The sequence below is a fragment of the Coffea eugenioides genome, unplaced genomic scaffold (genome assembly GCF_003713205.1).
Source record: "Coffea eugenioides isolate CCC68of unplaced genomic scaffold, Ceug_1.0 ScVebR1_23;HRSCAF=104, whole genome shotgun sequence".
NCBI lineage: Eukaryota > Viridiplantae > Streptophyta > Magnoliopsida > Gentianales > Rubiaceae > Coffea > Coffea eugenioides.
The window spans coordinates 1-20,945 of NW_020862884.1; the positions used below are offsets into that span (position 1 = coordinate 1).

Genomic DNA, 20,945 nt, shown 5'->3' on the forward strand with positions numbered 1-20,945 from the left:
CGAATAGCTTCAATTGAAGGGACGAAAAGACTTGTTCTCCAATCGAAAGGGTGTTTCCTACAATTTCGGCGTAGAAAACGATTGATTTGATGATGGTGTCAAACACTTGGAACTTCAAGTCTTCAACACCGATAGCAGCAGGAGGATTTGTTTGACTTGATTTGATGGATTTGAGGAAGAAAGCTCTTGAAAAAATTTGACAGAGTTTCTCCGAAAGTTAGGGATTTTTCTCGTGTATTTGTCTTGAGGAAAGACCTTTATTTATACCCAAAATATGTAGGCTAAATCTTCAAGAAAACCCTCAAAATCTTCCTGCATTTTGGATCACTTGTTACTCAAGAAATCTATTTAACTTGGGCTTAAATAATGGGCCAACCCAAATAGTCCATTGTGAATTAATAAATCAATTAATTCACTTCCACTTAAATGGGCATTACAAATTTAATTTGATTTAATAGCCCATATAATATTGACCCAATTTGCAAGTTCAAAACATAACGAACTTCTACAATTTAACTTAATTTAATCAAGATCAATTTAATTTAAATAAATCTTGACTAAATAAATTAAATAAATTTTCTTTGTCTACAAATGCCCCCACTTCAAGACTTGGTGAAGCATTGCATGCAATCGCTGGAGGCAAGACTTGAAGTATCAATCTCTTTACTGTTGACTTAAAGTTAAACCAAATTAGATGCTTCAAGCGTTCGGCATATGGGTGACCCATTCTTTGTCTAGCAGAGAATCATTCATATCAATTGAAGAATTGCATCTCAAATTCCAATTGAGTAGGCAATGGTCACGGGTCTCCACATTGAATCTTTCAATTCTTAATTTAGTAGTCTTTGGAAATGCCGCCCCGCAATACCAGACCACAGCTTTGACCAGTCAAAATTAGAAACTCCCATCTCGTTATGCGATGTGGGTTTCTGTGTGAAAACTATATGCCGAAATTTGGAGTTTGCTCTTAGGTCGCTGACTACCAAATCTTACTTTTGGCACTTGGCAATATGAAATTTGCAAAGTTTCAACACTTCCTAAATCGAAAATGTACTTCCAAAACAAATGTTGGCAACCTCTGACTGCCGAATTTCAAGAGCTTCCTAAACCGAGTTTCAGTTTTTGAAGTTAATCTTAGGAACCAAATTCATGTGATTCCAAAAAAAATTAAATGGTAATCACTGAATTTAGTAGCTGCCCAAAATTTAAAACTTCTTAAAATGATTCATCAAAGCACCTCTAACTGCCGAATTTCAAGAGCTTCCTAAACCGACTTTCAGCTTTTGAAGTTAATCTTAGGAACCAAATTCATGTGATTCCAAAAAATTAAATGGTAATCATGTGATTCCAAAAAATTAAATGGCAATCACTGAATTTAGTAGCTGCTCAAAATTTAAAACTTCTTAAAATGATTCATCCAAGCACCTCTGACTGCCGAATTTCAAGAGCTTTCTAAACCGACTTTCAGCTTTTGAAGTTAATCTTAGGAACCAAATTCATGTGATTCCAAAAAATTAAATGGTAATCACTGAATTTAGTTGCTGCCCAAAATTTAAAACTTCTTAAAATGATTCATCCAAGCACCTTATAAAGCCGCACAAGACATGTTTTTGTCTTGAAGTTGTGACAAACATCTTTACTAAAGACTACCACGATATTTGAGGAAGAAACCTGTTTCACACGTGCACCCTGAAGGTAATCATCTTTACTGCCTTTTGAAAATTACATGTTGGTCGAGTAACAGATGTCTGCCAAATTTCATTGAGATCTGTCAAAACTTGATTTATTTTCACCTTAGAAAGAGAAAAAAAAAAATTTTTTTTGAGATTTTTTTTTTGGGTCACTCTTTTCTTTTACCATGGTACGCTTCCAAATCTTTGTCTTGCATGTCTTTCTTGTGAAGCAAGGCAAAATTTGTCGTTGACGATGATTTTTTTTTTCATCATTTTTTTTTCATGTCAATTTAATTGATAGCTGACATGAAGTGCTTACCAACACATGCATTGCGACTTTCTTGGAAATGCATCCTTCTTATGAGTTTCTTTTTTTTCTTTTTTTTTTTTAGTTGCAGCTTGTATTGACACCCATTGAAGCGAGTTGACGTTCCAATTGTGTTTGACACTTTATAGCTCGTGAATTCAACTAAGGTATCACATGTCAATGTTATTTTGTATGCAATATTTTTTTTTTGTGATAATGAAAGGAGGATCCCTTGGACAACATACCGTGGACCTAATTGAGAAGGTAACAACCGAACCACGAGAGCCATGCTATGGCCAATGTTTTAAAAACCGGACCGTTAATTGAACCGGTGAAGTGAAAGGGTCGAGGTTCAACCGGTCGGACCGGTTCAACCTCGATTCAATGAATTTTTTTAAAAATAATTTATATAAATATATATATGTACAAAATAAGACATGTAATGGACTAATTTAATACTTTATATGATGAAAAGTTTACTATTTTTGAATAATTTGGATTTTTAAAAATAAATTTTTTAAATTATAAGTTAAAACAAATAAATTTCATCTCAATTTCAATTATATCTAAATCCAACCCAAAAATATCACAATATTTTGAAATTATACAAAATCCACATCTATGAGAATTTAGACATTGTGAACTTAAATTTTAATTTACGTTTTGGGATTTAGAGATTGCAATTTAAAAAAGGAAGTTTGGAATTCAAAGGAAGTCAAGAGAATCGAAAATAGAAATGCAAACTTGATAAGAAACAAAAAATGAGATAAAAGTGAGTGGTTGTGGCATTAAATAATTTGGGTTAAAGAAAAATAATTCTTTTTTAACTTTTTTCAATTTATGGACAAAAAAAAATTAAAAGTGGAAAACATCAATAAATTAAAAATAAAGAGGTTTGATTAAAAAAGGGAGAGACAAAAGAAAAGAGGATAGAGAGAGAGAGAAAGAGTTGAAAATTAAAAAGAAAGAGCCATGAGAGGATGAGATTTTGTAAGAAAAATGGAAAAAAGAAATATGAGTGTTTGCTTTATATAAATAAGTTATAAAAAAAACTAATAAGATGTGATGGTGCAACGGTTAATACATTGGTCTTTTATTACAAAGGTCTTGGGTTCGAATCTTGATAGCTGCATTTTGCAAAACTTAAAAAAAAAAAAAAAAAAGAAGGAAGGAAGTGTTAAAAACCGGTTCAATAGCGGTTCAATAGCGGTTTTTACGGTTCGACCGGTTCTTGACCGGTTTTCTGACAAAGTCAACTATGGCATTGAACCGGACCGGTGCCATGGCCGGTTTGCGGTTCAACCGGTTAGAACCGGCGGGTCTGGTCCGATTTTCAAAACATTGGCTATGGCTTGAGGAGTACACGAAGAAGGTGCAACCAAGAAATTTGAAGAAGGCGCAACCACAAACTCCCACGAGAGCCCATCATGGCTTGAGGAGTACAAAGAAGATGGCGCAACCAAAACTTGAAGAAGGTGCAACCGCAAACTCCCACGAGAGCCTATTATGGTTTGAGGAGTACAAAAGAGATGGCGCAACCAAAATTTGAAGAAAGCGCAACCGCAAACTCCCACGAGAGCCATATTATGGCTTGAGAAGTACATAAAGAATGAGACACGATTACCCACTTCAATAAAAACTCACCCAAAATTCAAGAAGTCTTTTACTATCTTCGATCATGCCATTTTAACCAAACTTTCTTTTTTCTTGCTTTTGCTGCAGGTTAGTCTTGATGCAATGGTGGTGTTTAAGGAAGTCACATCCTCAAACGAAAAGTATCTCCTTATCGCTGACAGCGATGGTGACTCCGGTGACAAAGGAACGAAATTATTGGTGCATCCCCCTATACAAGGAACTTACTCTGGTAAGTGGCCTTCTCACTAGTACCCAGAATTGAAGGACTGGTCACTTGAACTTTCTCAAAATGACGGCACGAAAATCCATTCCTTGAGATCCCTTATTCATAGTAAGGAGCCAAGAACAACTCCCTTTCAAACCCTTGGCAGGCGGATCATAGACGGAGATGCACATTGGGGGTCCTTCCTTGAGACTCAATGGTGCATTCAGTTATATCAAGAATTACTGGGAGTGGTTGGAGGATATTCTCGGCAAGAGCAAATAAGTGCTCCGTGAAAATTACTTGTTTGACGCCTTATATGCTTCACTTTTCACATATGATAGGAATTCCCATGTACTTAGGGCATTCTGTACGGCATAGTGCCCGGACACTAATACCTTGCATACATCTGTCGGGGAATTGTCTCTCTTACTTTGGGACTTGCACAAGTTAGGAGAACTTCCAATCATCGGGGGAATTTATGAAGAGGTAATCCCATGCGCGGATGAGCTAATTGGAGTAAATGAAAAGAAATTAAGTCATATTCCACAAAGCTGTGAGTATTTGTTCGCAGCCTTACATCATCTTCAACACGGGGAATCCAACAAAACTGGAGTTTCTGCTGCCCAATGGATTAAGTTCTGGTTTAAAGGCAAAACCAGGTACTCAAAACCAAAGCAGAAAAGGATAAAGAGGCTATCTCGTGCTCAAGCGACCCAAAATCTGGATGACGAAATTGGACAACCACGCAAATTTTCAAGTCAAAACAATGGCGTATTTAATACCATCGGAGTTAAACTTCACTTACGAGAAGAGACCTATCTTGCAGCATTTATATCTTGCTGGCTCTGTGTCTTTGCTTTACCAGATGAGAACCTCCATTATATTAGACCATCTACTTTCAAAATGGCTAGTATGATGACTGCCGGTCGTAAGACTTGCCTTACTGTTCCTGTCCTGCCAAACATATACCATGGGCTTGATAAAATTTCAAACTCAACTACCCCAGGGTGCGCATGTGCGGCTTTTCCGGTGCACTACGTATATGCTTGGTTAGCGAGTTATTTCTCTACCCATTATTCGACTCCAAATACCATGCCTGGACTCACCATGACCAACTATTCTGGAGAGGGTGGTGCACGATATTTGATGAATAGTGCCATGTGAATCATTCATCAGGGACAAGCAACTTTGGGAATCACTTTCTTGTGAAATCGCAATGACTTTTTTATTTGGACAATGGCAAATTAGCGAATCTCGAACTAAATTATTTTGTAAGCGCCTGCTCAAATTACTTAATTTTGCATGCTAAAGGGGATTTCCTTGTTGAGCCATATAGTCCATATAGATTCGCGCGGCAATTCGGGTTTTATCAAGTTCCTCCACAGGAACTCGGGGCAGATGTTCGTTCCACAAATTACGACTTTAGTAGAATACTCTGGCGCACTGTCATTCGCAGTAAAACAGAGTCAAAGGTACTTTTTTCTAGCTATCCCTTGAATGCTAGAGCCAAATTTCAGGCTTTCAATATGGTGGTTATGTGCATGATGATCATCTTCTCAAAGGGCGTGATGCTTTGATTAAGAGTGTCCAATCAAATGGGGAGCAGAAGAAGTCGAAAGGGAAGGAACTTGCAAACCTGAACAATCCTTCCAAGATTGGCAATAGTCTTGAGATGATGCAAAAGACTGTGAGAAGTGAGAAGGAAATTTTGAAGAGTTCGAACAACAAGACTGCTACCCCTGAGGACCTTACTCCTAATGAAGAATTTTCGAAGGGTACTTCATTTCATCTTCCTTCAAACGTTGTAAAGGCTATTGATCATGATTCTTGTAATTCACATGAAAAGAAGAGGAGCGAGCCTTTTGATGAGGAGGATGAGCAATCCACTAGCACGGACCAGCATTGGAAGTGCAAGAAGTCCAAGGTAATGACTCTCCCTTTGGATGATATTGGTTTAGATCCTAAATAACACTTTAAAGACATTTCGGATATATCTGTGCTTGGTATAAGCTGTGCCAATATTGTAAGGACCCTCCTTGCCTTCTTTAATTTAGCATTTGAAATTTGCTTGTTAATTTCATATTTATGATTTGTCTCATAACGTTTTCCCTACAGTTGGATGATCAAGACTTGATCTTCATTGATGATGGAGAACCAACCTAAGCATCAGTCGAAGGACCTACTGCATTTGAACTTCTGACCAAACAAGTGGTGCTCTACCCAACAAAGGGGCTCGTGAGTTCAAAAAGGAGTAGAGGATGGAAATGTGATTCAGCAAATCACGCCACAGAAGACGGAACATATGACTCCATCGGCCAAAAAGAAACTCAAAGTTTTCGATCCCCATCGTGGTCAAGGGCACCTCAAGTGTCTGAATTTTGCCCCCAAAGTGTGATCTCAACATGCCGTCGAGACTATATCCAAATGTTGTGGAATAACTTGAGGGTGATGATATCTCAAACAGCCTTGGAGCGCATGCCTGCTCTTGAAATGAAAGCAAGCGAAATCATGGAGGAAATGCAAAGTTTCAATGCCACAGATATCTCAAATTTGCAAGGCCTTTTAAAGGCTTTCTTTGCAAATGCAGCTCATTACGTCGCAGTGAAATCTTCTCTCTCAAATAAAATTTCAATTGAATCATATGATGAGTTGCTCTCTACGGCCACCCAAATCTTAGAGATGCTCAGAGTAAGGAGAAACAACAAGCGGAAAAGATCTCAATGCACATGTTGAAACTTAAGGAGATTAATCGCAAGGAAGTAGAGTTGAGGAAGCGACTTGAGTTCTTGGATACTCACAGGAATGAGACGCTTTCAGTGCTACGAGAAGAGCAAGATGAGTTTACCCGAGTGCAAGGCGTGATGGTCGACTTACAAAATAAAGTTCAAAAGATTGAGAATTCCCCGCCCCTACTTGCTGAGGAGAGTCAAACTTTGGACAAGATGCAAGCATTACTTGAGAACAATCAAAAGGAACTGTCGTCATTTGAACTCTAGGAATAGTTGCAATCTTTTACTTTGTTTCAAATTTCATCTTTTGTTAATTGCTCAAAGCGTGTAGCTATGAGCATAAACACTTCATAATGAAACTTGATTTCTTTTTTTTCTTTTCATCACATTCTTGCAGACGTCCTCGTCTTTACTTATTCTTTCAATAGCCACCATTTTAGGCTATCAACCGTATTATGAACAATTCTATCTTTGCATAATTTTGATCATACTTGAAAAGGTAATTATCCAAATAATTTGGTAATCCGAATAATACACTTTCAAGTATATGTCACAAAATAATTCGAACTGTCCTAAAGATGAACGTTCTCCCTTTTTTTTTATCAAAAGAATCATCCAGGCAAAGACTTCAGTTTTATAGGGTTGTAACTGAACTTAGAAGTTACCCTCTAAACTGCCTACGTATCCCAAAAAGGAATCAAGTCAAATGTAATTCCTACCGTTCACAGTTTAAACTCTTGCGGGTCAGGAGTATCCTTTTGTTTACCACCTTAGATTTGGTGGAGTGTTTCAGTAATTTAACCACGTGCTACACTATTGGTGGTTGTTATCCACAGTTTTAGCTCATGCGGGTTTGGAGCAACATGAAGTTTAGACTCATGCGTCATGGAGTATTTCATTTTTTTTATGGCATGTATAACTTCATAAATTTTTCATTTATAAGACCAACTTTTACGCCATCTTTGTCCACCAATTTATACATGCCATTTGTGTAGACTTCTCGAACAACATATAGCCCATCCCATTTGGAGACGAATTTGTCTTTAGTGCGATGAGTCATAACTATTGGCCTTCGAACGGCAAGTACCATGTCCCCGATTTGAAAGGAGCGGCGCCGAACTTTCTTATTAAAAACTCTAGAGAGACGGGCTTGATAGCATTTGAGATTTTGTTGGGCCTCCAATCTCTTTTCATCTAAAGCTTCCAATTCTTCAAGGCGCAGGCGAACATTTTCTTCCTCCGTGAGCCCTTCTTGAATAGCAATTCTCAAAAAAGAAATTTGTTGCTCAAAGGGCAGGACAGCTTCTACACCATAGACTAAGGCATATGGTGTGGCTTTCCTTGAAATTCGATATGTGATGCGGTAAGCCCAAAGAGTTTCACCCATTCTTTCGTGCCAATCTTTCTTTGATTTGGCCACCACTTTCTTCAACAAGTTATACAAAGTTTTGTTGAATACCTCTACGAGACCATTGGCGGGGGCATTATACATGGACGACTTGCGTTGCTTGAGATTAAATTTCTCACACAACTTATCCATCAAGCCATTGGAGAAGGATTTTCCATTATCAGTGATAATGTACCGGGGAACTCCATAACGGTAAATAATATTCACACGAATAAAATTCACCACATCTTTCTTTCTAACTTGCTTGAGCGGTATGGCTTCAACCCATTTAGAAAAGTAGTCGGTCGCAACCAATATATATAAATGTTGACCGGACGACTTTGGTAATGGCCCCACAACATCAAGGCCCCAAGCATCGAAAGGCCAAGAAACAACGGTAGGGTGTAACGGCTCATGTGGTTGATGAATATAATTTGCACGAAACTGGCAAGATTGACATTTTTGAGAATATTCTATGCAATTTTTGACCATAGTAGGCCAACAGTAGCCCATCTTTTTAATCCGAAAATGTAACTTGGGATCGGATTGATGAGCTCCGCATATTCCAGAATGTGCCTCTTGCATCGCTCGATATGCCTCGCTTCGCTCAGACAGCGCAACAGTACACCTTCAAATGATTTTCGGTACAGTGTATCCTTGTACAAGATAAAACGAGGGGCACGACGACGGATGTCAGTTCTCCTACGTTGTTTCTCAGGTTTTTTATACTTGAGATAATCAATGAGGGGTTGTCTCCAATCTTCTTTGTCAATTTCATAGGTTGAGACCACATGAGCGTCTTCTCCTTCAATACCTTCATCATCAATTAGTGATGGAACTACCCACTTTTGGCATACACAAACTTGTATCTCATAATCTGGTATGGCAAGAGAAGAGGTTAGCCCAGCTAATGCATCAGCTTGCTTATTTTCTCTTCTACGAACATGTTTAATGCTTGTCCCTCCAAGCCGCCTCATAAGTCACATTGCATATTTGTGATACGGAATTAACTCGGACTTTTTGACTTCATAACTTTCCAAAAGTTGGTTAACCACTAATTGAGAGTCACCATAGATTTGAATGTCCAACTGTTTCATGTCGACAGCTATTTCAAGTCCGAGTATGAAAGTTTGGTACTCAGCGACATTGTTTGAACAATGTTGACTTAGAGTAAAAGAGTATAGCAATATCCCTCCATCAGGAGTTACGAATACAATCCCCGCTCCAACCCCATGACGATGAGCAGCACCATCAAAAGACATTTTCCATGGTGGGCAAATCTCAATAAGGAATACATTCTTATCTGGTAGATCATCACTTAACTCCCATTCAGCAGGTATCGGGTGATTAGTAAGAAAATCCGCAAGAACTTGTCCTTTCACAGATTTTTGAGGCACATAAATAATCTCAAACTATTGTAGCCGAAGATACCATCTAGCTAAATGGTTGGATAATACTGGCCTGTTCATCACATATTTTATGGGATTCACCCTGGAAATGAGTCTCATACTATGTGCTTGAAAGTAATGTTTTAACTTCTATATTGCAAATTCCTTCATTATTTTCTTGTGCAAGTAATGCCTCCACTGAGCGTTCTTGGGCAGCAATATAAAGAAATAATGGCTTTCCATGAATAGGTGCAGTCAAAACAGGTGCTTTCATAAGATAAGATTTAATGCTATTGAATGCATTACTATATGCTTCATCCCATTGAAATGGCACATTTTTCTTCATCAAGCCACTAAATGGTTAACACCTTCCTGTCAAATTTGAGATAAATCTCCGCAGATAAGCTAATCGCCCTTGAAGACTTTTCAATTCATGAATGTCACGAGGTTCAGGCATCCTCAATATAGCATCAATTTTGGCCTGATCAATTTCAATACCTCGGTGGTGAACCACAAAACCAAGAAATTTTCCGGACGTGACTCCAAATGTACACTTGAGATGGTTCATTTTGAGTTGATACATTCTCAACCGATCAAAAACTTGTCTCAAGTCCTCCAAGTGATTACTTATTTTCTTTGATTTAACGACTAAATTATCCACATAACACTCGATATTTTTATGAAGCATGTCGTCAAAGATACTTTGCATTGCTCTTTGATATGTGGCTCCCGCATTTTTGAGACCAAAGGGCATTACTTTATAATAATAAATACCCTTAGGAATACGAAATGCAGTGAGCTCCTCATCCTCCAGTGCCAATCAAATTTGATTATATCCAGAAGAGCCATCCATAAATGACAGAACTTTATGCCCAGTAGTTGCATCAATCATGAGCTCAGTGATCGGTAAAGGAAAGTCATCTTTGGACAAGCAATGTTAAGATCTTTGAAATTGATGCTGATGCGGATTTGCCCATTCTTCTTTCGCACGGGTACGATACTTGAAATCCATGCAGGATATTTAACTTCACAAATAAGCCCGGCTTCAATAAGCTTATTGACTTCAATTTCGATCAGTGGAATCAAATCGGGTCTAAACCGCCGTTGTGCTTGCTTCACAGGTCGAACTCCCTTTTTAACAGCCAAATGGTGGACGGCCACTTTTGGATCTAAGCCCGACATTTCTTTACAAGTCCATGCAAAAACACCTTGATACTCCTGCAAAAGTTCAATGTATGCCTTCTCTTCGTCAGGGCTCAATAAAATATTTATGTATATTGGACACGGGTCCTCTGAAATACCAAGATTGATTTCCTTTAGATCATCCACAGTGGCCTTAACACCTTTTTCCAATTTAGGTGGAGCATCTTCAGCATCTTCTTCTTCTTCAGGAGAGGCACCGTCAATTAGAATTATATGATTGCATGAAACAACACTCTCTTCATCATCCTCTTTTGATCTTGTGTACACTACGATATGCTCCCTAACGTTCAACTCAGTCCCACACTTTATTACAAGGTTTATGCATCTCCTCATTCTCGAAGGAATGATACTACCAAATTTACGAGGACAATCAGAAAGTTATTCAAGATTTTGCAATAACTTTGCTATTTTTCCCTTACTCTTATGAGAGTTTTGAGGCTTTTGTCTTCTTTGCGGTCCTAACCTCTTAAAAACAGATACCCGTGAAGCTTTATTCTCCTTTCCGTGAAAAGTTTGAAATTTATCGGCTATTTGAGAAGACTCATCCTCCACAGCAATATATTGGCTACTAGATCTATTGATCTTGATGCGGATTGGTGTAGGAGAGAAATAGCCAAAATCAAATTTAGAATTTTCAACGGCATATCCTTTTTCCTTCAACATTTTTGGATAGGATTCAACCCATGCATCATGTCACTATTAGATTGACAGGATGGAACATTTAACACAACAGATTCTTTGAGATCGTATCCAGTCTTAGCGAGAAACTTATAAACAATGGGATCAAAACCTTCTTTGGTTCTCGACTTGGTATGGTGTCTGGTTCAACTTCAAATTCTTTGCTTAAAAGGTTAGATCTTTTAAGTGGAGGAAATGACATCTTCTTTGTATCAAGATGAACTACCGGAAGAGTCAAACCTTTTAGAGTTTCATGCTGAATTGCCGGTGACTGTCCCTGTTCCATTCTTGACTTGGGAGGGTAGCGAAAGACAACTGATTCATTGTTTGGTAATGAAACATCAGTTTCTTCATGAACTTCCTCTTTTGATTTCGAATTTTTCACTTTCTCTCCTTTTGCACTTGGAGATTTGGGGTTCTGAATTTTATCCACAGATAGAGGTTGCTCAGACTTATCTTTCGCATTATGCCTTTTGATGTAAAATTTGGCATCAGTGATATACGCTTCCGCCTCAGTGAAAGGATTATCATCGGCTTTCACGCTTCTTGCCATCCCGTTTGACAGTTCTTGAAACATTGATGAAGAGTTGATGGTACAACTCCATTTTCATGAATCCAGAGCCTTCCCAATAGTACATTGTATGTTGTCTTAGCATCTATTACGTACAACAACGCTCTGGATGACATGTCATCAATGACTATCTCCAAATTTAGTGATCTAAGAGCTCTTTGCCCTCCATGATTAAAATCTTGAATCATCAGTCGGCTATTGGAGAGTTCATCAATCGGGATGCCGAGCTCCTTCAGAGTCATTAAAGGAAGAATATTGACTGCGGAATCTCCATCTATCAAATTTCTATTAACTTTTTGCTCATTTGCATAACCAGCCGCAAACAAAGGGGGGTTATGCGGTGTTGGCCCAAGCAACAAGTCTTCACTAGTGAAAGTGATACTTGTGACGTTCACCTCTTTGTTGCCGGTGGGCACACTACCTTTTTCATTGCTAGTAGGCACACGGGCTATCTCACAGAGAGATTCGCGAGTATTATCCTTTTGTTCGTGGACATGAACTACCCGCGTTGTGTGACTTGCGACCACATCAACATCAAAGAATTCTTTTAGAGTGATAGGAGTTCGTGACTTTTGCTTGCAAATTCGACTTTCTTGAAGATTACGACAGTCATTGTTTCTCTTTATATCCTTCTCTTTCTCCTTTCAAATCACCAGATGATAGGGCGATAATTGAATGGTTATTCGTTGGTATTTGATCTTAATTTTGATCACTTATTGTGCAAGACACTGAATTTCTGTCCAAATTTGGTATTTGTTTTATTTGCAGGAGAGTGGTGCTAAAAGTGGCAAAATGAGACAAATTTTAGAAGACTAGGCATTTTCTGGCATGCCCACGCCAGACAACGTAGAGCTGCGTGAAAAAGACGGATCGGGGTCCTATCCCTGGAGCTTTTGCTATTCTTTAGGGACAAAGTCTGAACCTGCGTGGGATTAGGAAATAGAGTCAAAGGAGACTTTTGGCAACAATTTGAGGAGAGAAATAAGGAAGCAATCTTGTGAGAAACAATTCCAATTCAACAAGCAAAAGGAAGCGGCGGTAACACTATAAATAAAAAAGACAGCAATAGGCTAGGGATTGTCGGTCTTGGACTTGTCTCTTTGTTTTTCTTTTTCCTTTGGAACACAAGTAGTAAGTGGCGGCCGAATCTTTTTACTCCTTCTTCAATTAACGAAACTCCATGGAGAATGGGAATCGCTTGAACAGCATGTGATCAGGCTAAGTTCTTTTATCTAGTTGAGGAATAAATCAAGGATCGGGGTACCATAACTGTGAGATCGTTTTAATTGTTTATTTTTAATTTATATGTTCATTTAATTATTCTCTATTTTTCCCTGAGTTATTATTGTTTAGATTTATTGGATAATTAGGCCTGTTATTCGATTGTCTAAATAATTGATAGCCAATTAGGATGTTGGCGCGTCGCCTTTAAGCATCTTGATTAGTGGCAAACGAGACAATTTCACCGCCTCGCAAGCGGTTTAATTTGGATTGTGGGGATAATTATTCTAGCCTAAATAAACCCGCATGTGTGTTTGTCATCTAGAATTGGGTCTTTCTAATTTCTAATGTTGTGGCTACATTAAATCCTGTGAGCGTTTCTGGGGTTGTCTAGTCACAAGAGGGTAGTTTATGAGCGTCTCTTGACTACCATAAAATTAAGGAAAGATTGGTGGTTGGGCGCGTCGCTTGACCACTATAACCAGTTTATTCGTGAGTATATGAATTGTCCCTTGTATCTGTGATCAGTTGTGTGCTTCGGTGCCAAGATTAATTCCTTGACTAGGTTGTTTTAGTTAATTGTTATTTGTGTAATTTGGTTCCTGCTATCTTACTCAACTTTAAATTTCAGTTTTTATTCCTTTTTAATTAGCTGGTACTATTGCTAAAACCCCCCCATCTTCCTGTGTGATTTGCCTGCCAGTTCCCTGAGGAGACGACCCTACTTGCCCTGTTTACAAATTAAATTTGAGATTGAGTTGGTTGGCAATTAGGCTATTTTTTTTAACTTTATTTTTGGAGGTTTGACACCCACCAAATTTTGGCACCGTTGCCAGGGAACTGGTGTTTTAAGTGACTTATTGCACAGGCTTTAGTTTTTATTTTTATTTTATTTTATTTTATGCCTCGATCTTCTCGTACAGGAGAATTAGAATTTGATCCAGAGATCGAGAAGACTGCAAGAAGGTTGACCAAGGAGGCAAAGTTGCGTAAACAACAAGATTCAACGTCACCTTCAGAATCTGAGCAAGAGTTTGTTTCCAGGGATTCATCAAGTGAATCTGAAGAAGAAGTGCATATTCCCTGAGTAACAATGGCAGCCCCAAGGACTTTGAGGGAGTTGGCAACTCCTAACGTGAACCAACAGCCATTATGCATTACATTTCCTAACACGGAAGAGGCATTTGAGCTTAAATCTGGTCTTATTCACTTACTTCCTACTTTTCGTGGTATTGCAGGTGAAAACCCACATAAACACTTGAAAGAATTTCATGTGGTGTGCTCCACAATGAAACCTCAAGGAGTCACTGAGGACCACATCAAGTTGAGAGCCTTCCCTTTCTCTTTGGCAGATAAGGCTAAAGATTGTTTATTTTACCTGCCATCAGGATCCATCACTACGTGGGAAGACTTGAAGAGAAGATTCCTCGAGAAATTTTTTCCTGCCTCTAGAGCTGCCAATATAAGGAAAGAAATATGTGGAGTTAGGCAGGCAAATTGGGAAATTCTTTATGAGTACTGGGAGCGCTTTAAACAACTATGTGCCAACTGCCCGCATCATCAAATCTCTGACCAACTCTTAATACAATATTTCTACGAGGGATTATCACCCATGGATAGGAGCATGTTAGATGCAGCCAGTGGCGGTGCTCTGGTTAACAAAACCACAGACAAAGCCACGTTATTGATCTCCACCATGGCTGAAAATTCTCAACAATTTGGAGTGAGAGCTGATGGAGCAATAAGAAGGGTCAATGAAGTGAATCACTCTGACTTAGAGGGTAAACTGTATGAGCTTACCTCTCTGGTGCGTCAAATGGCAAGGGGGCAATTACAATCTGTGAAGACTTGTAGTATCTGTGCTGCTTCCGGACACGTGACTGACATGTGCCCAACTCTCCAGGAGGATTCACCTGAACAAGCCAACATAGTGGGAGATTTTTCTGGACCACCTCCACGAAGGAATGATCCTTTTGCACCCACTTACAACCCAGGGTGGCGAAATCATCCTAACTTTATCTATGCTTCAAAACCCCCTGGTGTTCAACAATATTTCCAACCACGGCCACCAGTGCAACAACCATCCACTTCCAATTCAAACATGACTCTTGAAGATATGGTGAAGTCACTGGCTCAAAGCACCAGTCAATTGCAACAGGAGTCTCACAGATTTCAACAAGAGACTCGTGTTAGCATTAGGAATTTGAAAGCACAAATGTCCCAATTAGCAACTTCCATGAGCAACCTGGAAAATAGCAATAGGGGGAAGTTACCATCTCAAGTAATTCCTAATTCCAAGGAGAATGCCAGTGCAATGCAATTACGGAGTGGCAAGGAGGTACAGTCTCCTAGGCATGCCCACGCTAGAGAAGAAGAAGTGTCCAGGAAGGTGGAAGAGGAAGAAGAGAAACAATCCTCCGAAGTCTCAAAGAAAGTTGACATTCCTCCTCCTTTTCCTGGCAGGTTTACAAATGCTAAAAAGGAAGAATCTGAGAAAGAGATTTTGGACACTTTCAGAAAAGTGGAGATCAATATTCCTTTGCTGGATGCGATTAGGCAATTGCCTAAATATGCTAAATTTTTGAAGGGTTTATGCACTAATCGCAATAAATTGAGTTTGGATGACAAGGTGAAGGTGAGGGAGAATGTCTCAGCGATGTTTCAAAGGAAGTTGCCCCAGAAATGCAAGGATCCAGGTATGTTTACTATACCATGCATAATTGACAATCAAAAAATTGAAAAAAACATGCTTGACTTAGGTGCTTCAATAAATGTCATGCCTCTTTCAATTTTTAAATTTTTGAATTTAGGACCCCTCAAAGAAACTAGAGTAATCATTCAACTAGCAGATAGGTCTAATGTCTACCCTGAGGGTCTAGTTGAAGATGTTCTAGTAAAGGTCAATGAATTCATTTTTCCTGCGAATTTTTACATTGTTGATATGAATGATGAATACTCTACTAACTCAGTAGTGATTCTTTTGGGTAGACCCTTCATGAGTACAACAAGGACTAAAATAGATGTACATGAAGGGACTTTATCTGTGAAATTTGACGGAGAGAAGGTCACTTTCAATATTTTTGATGCAATGAAGCATCCTGTGGATACTGAGTCTGTAAATTTTGTTGGCATGACTAACACCATTGTGCAAGAGAATTTTGAACAGAATTTCATGGGGGACAAGTTGGACTTTGTCTTACAACGAAGCAAGACCAATTTGGAAGTGGATGACATGGAGGAGGAGGAAGTCAAAGAAGCTATCATGTCCTTACATTCACTACATCCGCTTCCAGGCAGGTTTGAAAATTCTTTTCTACCATTACCCACTTCTAATGAAAGAATTCTACCTTCTGTTCAACAGGCACCTAATATGGAATTGAAGGAACTGCCCGAGCATTTGAAATATGCTTACTTGGGAGATAACAAGACTTTGCCTGTAATCATTGCCAATGATTTAAATGCGTTGCAAGAAGAGAGGCTCTTAATGGTCTTACGGGAATTTAAACCAGCAATTGGATGGACGTTAGCAGACATCAAAGGCATCAATCCATTCATTTGCATGCATCACATCCTTTTGGAGTCGGACGCAAAACCCGTGAGAGAGCATCAACGCAAGCTCAATCCTGCAATGAAGGAGGTGGTGATGAAAGAGATTCTCAAGCTCTTAGAATTAGGAATTATTTTTCCTATTTCTGACAGCCAGTGGGTAAATCCAGTCCATGTTGTTCCCAAGAAGACTGGAATCACATTGGTGAAAATTGAAAAGAATGAGTTGGTGCCAAGGAGATTGCAAAATGGGTGGAGAATGTGCATTGACTTTAGGAAGTTAAATGCCGCAACTAGGAAAGACCACTTTCCACTCTCATTTATTGATGAAATACTTGAGAGGTTGGCAGGTAAGTGTTTCTTTTATTTTTTAGATGGTTACTCTGGATATTATCAAATTATTGTTGCTCAAGAGGACCAACATAAAACCACTTTTACCTGCCCTTTTGAAACTTTTGCATATCGCCGTATGCCTTTTGGTTTGTGTAATGCTCCGGAAACATTTCAAAGATGCATGATGAGTATTTTCTCTGATATGATTGATAATTGCATTGAAATTTTCATGGATGATTTTACAGTATATGGTGATTCTTTTGATCAGTGCCTAGACCATTTAACAAAGATTTTGAAAAGATGCATTGAAACAAACTTGGTTCTTAATTATGAAAAATGTCATTTCATGGTTAAGGAAGGCATAGTTTTGGGCCATGTTGTTTCATCAAGGGGTATTGAGGTAGATAAAGCTAAAATTGATTTGATCACTAGTCTAACTTACCCTACTAATGTCAAGGATATTCGTAGTTTTCTAGGCCATGCAGGTTTTTACAGGCGTTTCATAAAAGATTTTTCAAAAATTGCTCAACCGTTGTCTTGCCTGCTTTAAAAGGAGGTACCATTCAACTTTGGAGATGATTACAAATTGTCCTTTGACACACTCAAGGGTATGTTGACCACGGCACCAATCATCTAACCCCCAGACTAGAAGCTATCCTTTGAGCTCATGTGTGACGCCAGTCAGTATGCCGTAGGAGCTGTGCTTGGACAGCGGAGTGGGAAGTGTAGTCACGTGATATACTATGCGTCAAAAACATTGACACCAGCTCAATGCAACTACACCACCACGGAGAAGGAGCTTCTAGCCATTGTTTTCGCTTTTGAGAAATTTAGATCATATCTATTGGGGTCAAAAGTAACGGTTTACTCTGATCGTGCAGCTTTGAAGTATCTCCTGTCAAAAAAAGAGTCCAAGCCAAGACTTATTCGTTGGGTGCTCTTGCTGCAAGAATTTGACTGGGAGATCAAGGATCGGAGAGGGGTGGATAATTCGGTAGCTGATCATTTGAGTAGGTTGATAAGAAAAGAGGAAGCAGTTCCCATATCTGAGGTATTTCCTGATGAACATCTTTTCTATCTCAAAGGTAAGGAACCTTGGTATGCAGATATTGTGAACTTTTTGGTCAGTCATAAATTTCCTATTGGCATGAGTAAGAGTAAGAGGGATAAGATAGTCCATGATTCTCGATACTATATTTGGGACGAGCCATATCTGTGGAAAATAGGCTCTGATCAAATTATTCGTAGATGTGTACCTGAAAGTGAAACTCCTTCTATCCTTGCTCATTGTCATAATTATGCATGTGGTGGCCATTTTGGACCTAAGAGAAATGCTAGAAAAATCCTTGATTGTAGCTTTTATTGGGAAACATTATTTAGTGATGCTTATGCATTTTGTAAAAGCTGTGAAAAATGTCAAAAATTTGGAAGTTTGTCTCATAGGGATGAAATGCCTCAAGTGCCTATGTTATTTTGTGAAGTGTTTGATGTTTGGGGTATGGATTTTATGGGACCTTTTCCTAACTCTTTTGGATGTTTGTATATTCTGTTAGCAGTTGACTATATATCGAAATGGGTAGAAGCAAAGGCTACCCGGACTAATGATTCTCAAGTTGTTGTAGGATTTCTCAAATCCCACATTTTCAGTAGGTTCGGGGTGCCGAGAGCCATCATCAGTGATCAAGGTACCCATTTCTGCAATCGCACCATTGCAGCTCTCATGAGAAAATATGGAGTGCACCATCGTGTGAGTACAACATATCATCCTCAGACCAATGGACAAGTTGAAGTCTCCAATCGAGAGATCAAGAGCATATTGGAGAAAACAGTTAACCTTAACCGTAAGGATTGGAGCTTGCGATTGGATGATGCTTTGTGGGCATATCGAACAGCGTATAAAACGCCCATTGGAATGTCCCCATATAGGTTGGTGTTTGGTAAGATGTGCCATTTATCTGTGGCTATTGAGCATTGTGCATTCTGGGCAGTCAAGCAATGCAATTTGCATGCGGATAGAGATGGCAAAGAGAGAAAGCTCCAACTCCAGGAGTTTGAGGAAATTCGTCTTGAAGCATATGACAATGCACGTTTGTACAAAGAGCGTACCAAGCAGTTTCATGACCGCCTATTGCGTGCGAAACATTTTTCCCCAGGACAAAAGGTACTCTTGTTCAATTCACGGTTGAAATTCATGCCAGGTAAGTTAAAATCCCGTTGGATTGGACCATATGTGGTAGTCAATATCTTTCCCAATGGTGTGGTTGAAATCCAGAGTTTAGAGACCAATAAGAGTTTTACGGTTAATGGTCATCGTTTAAAACCGTTTGTTGATGTTTCAGACATTGGCACTGTGGAAGAGGTACACTTGATAGATCCTATCTATGCCTAATTGCTCACTGTGGAGTCGTCTAGCCAAAGACGTTAAAGAAAAGCGCTTCTTGGGAGGCAACCCAAGGCCTCCATTTTTTGTTATAGTTCTCTTTCGTTTTTCGTTGATTTTGGGTTGTTTTGTTTTATTACAAGTGTTGGGCAGAAGACTCTGCCTTATAAGGCGTGGTCACGCCTTACAACAACTCTAGTCGACTCTGGGGCCACAGACTTGGATTTACAAGGCATGCCTGTGCCCTATAAGTGATGCTCTTGAACATCGTAGCAATACTTGGGCAGAAGACTCTGCCTTATAAGGCGTGGTCACGCCTTACAGCAACGCTGCCAGTCCCTGACACCTCCTCTATCATGGTGTTTTGCTGCAGTTTTATTCATTCAGGGAAGTTTTTTGCTCCCTTCACTTGACTTCAACTTTTCGTTCTTACATTGAGGACAATGTAGACTTTGGGTGTGGGGGAGAGTACTCTAGCTTTTCCTTCTTACTGCTTTTCTGTCTTCCCAAAAAAAAAAAAAAAAAAAAGAAACCTTTACCATGCATTTTGGACTTTTATGGATAGCCCTGATAAGCAATGGCTAGATTTTCAAATTTAACTATTGTTACGGTTTTAAATGATAATATGTTAAGTATGATATGGTAAATTTTGAGGATGACTCTCTGGTAAATATTTGAGATTTTGTGACTCTTGTCATTTCTCTTGGTTAACTTTTCTAGGCATTGTAAATATTTTTCTGACATTTTTGTGTGAACTGGTTCAATTATTAATCATAGTTCTCCATGTTAAGGAAATGAAGCAGGCTTGCATGGTTTTAATTTTACTTGAATGTTTATTTGTGAATAATATTCGGCTATACTCCGCTGGTTATCATGGACTAGTAACCGGGGGTCTTCACCTAAAGTGTCAGTTTTCGCGTCAAAAAACAACGATAATTATGAGTATGTGATCTTTAAGCGGTTAAAGTTGAGTAACCGGGCTTCTTCATTGGAGAGATGTCGGAGTTCGCGTCAAAAGACTTAAATGGCTCAAGACTAAGCACTTTCTTCAAGAAGAAAAAAAAAAGAGGAAAAAGAAACAGAAAAAAATGAGAAAAATGAAAGAAAAAGAAGTATACGAGCATGAAAGTTTGTGAATAATTGTATTGCCTGCGGATCCATTTAGTCTTTATGTTGAGATTTTGCTTAATAGTTGGACCGGTTATTAAAAAAAAAAATGTTGGTTGGATATTTTCTATTCTTAGATTAGTTAGTCTGGATTTGAAAGAGTCATTGGTTTTAAAAGCTAGTTGGAGAGTTATCTCGTAAAATTTGTCATCAGTACTTGACAGTTATCTAAATGATACATTGGCAATAGTTGCTTTGATTAATAGCCATTGTTTTGAATTCGACTGCTGCAAAAATGTTTGCTCGCTTGGGTGTGTATTTAAAGTCTGAAATGCTTGAGAACAAGCATTGTCTTGGTGTGGGGGAATTTGATAGGGATATAATTATGCAGTTTATTTGTGGTTATTTGGTCTTAATTTTGGCAGTTTATTATGCAAAGTATTGGATTTCTGCCCAGATTTGGTATTTGTGTTATTTGCAGGCGAAGTGGTGTTAAAAGTGACAAAAAGAGACAAATTCCAGAAGACTAGGCATTATAAGGCGTGCCCACGCCAGACAAGGTAGAGTTGCATGAAAAAGACG

General features: G+C 38.8%; 2 protein-coding genes and 1 non-coding gene across 3 annotated transcripts; 1 reads left to right on the forward strand and 2 right to left on the reverse strand.

Moving 5' to 3' along the window:
• Window positions 1–10,212: 10,212 nt before the first annotated feature.
• Window positions 10,213–14,049, reverse strand: LOC113756536. The gene is made up of 5 exons (XM_027300175.1): window positions 13,903–14,049; window positions 11,873–12,417; window positions 11,318–11,804; window positions 10,991–11,181; window positions 10,213–10,876 (listed from the first exon to the last, which is right to left on the reverse strand). Exons 1-5 carry the CDS (start codon window positions 14,047–14,049, stop codon window positions 10,213–10,215), a joined length of 2,034 nt encoding a protein of 677 aa, XP_027155976.1.
• Window positions 14,050–14,090: 41 nt separating this feature from the next.
• Window positions 14,091–19,265, forward strand: LOC113756537. Its single transcript, XM_027300176.1, has 5 exons — window positions 14,091–15,693; window positions 15,808–16,893; window positions 17,122–17,276; window positions 17,430–17,484; window positions 17,572–19,265. Exons 1-5 carry the CDS (start codon window positions 14,091–14,093, stop codon window positions 19,263–19,265), a joined length of 4,593 nt encoding a protein of 1,530 aa, XP_027155977.1.
• Window positions 14,457–14,563, reverse strand: LOC113756597. Its single transcript, XR_003465986.1, has one exon. It is a non-coding gene; the product is annotated as a small nucleolar RNA R71 (small nucleolar RNA).
• Window positions 19,266–20,945: the final 1,680 nt, after the last annotated feature.

Excerpts from the sequence above, each read along its gene's own strand:
- LOC113756536 (XM_027300175.1), bottom strand. The coding sequence starts at position 14,049 with ATGAATCCCTGGAAACAAACTCTTGCTCAGATTCTGAAGGTGACGTTG. Across the intron at positions 11,805-11,872 it reads ATGTCATCCAGAGCGTTGTT|TTGTACCATCAACTCTTCAT; the intron begins GTACGTAATAGA and ends ATGAAAATGGAG. Across the intron at positions 10,877-10,990 it reads CGGGTATCTGTTTTTAAGAG|TATCATTCCTTCGAGAATGA; the intron begins GTTAGGACCGCA and ends TAAATTTGGTAG.
- LOC113756537 (XM_027300176.1), top strand. The coding sequence starts at position 14,091 with ATGGCAGCCCCAAGGACTTTGAGGGAGTTGGCAACTCCTAACGTGAAC. Across the intron at positions 16,894-17,121 it reads AATACTTGAGAGGTTGGCAG|TATATGGTGATTCTTTTGAT; the intron begins GTAAGTGTTTCT and ends ATGATTTTACAG. Across the intron at positions 17,485-17,571 it reads GTCCTTTGACACACTCAAGG|GAGCTGTGCTTGGACAGCGG; the intron begins GTATGTTGACCA and ends AGTATGCCGTAG.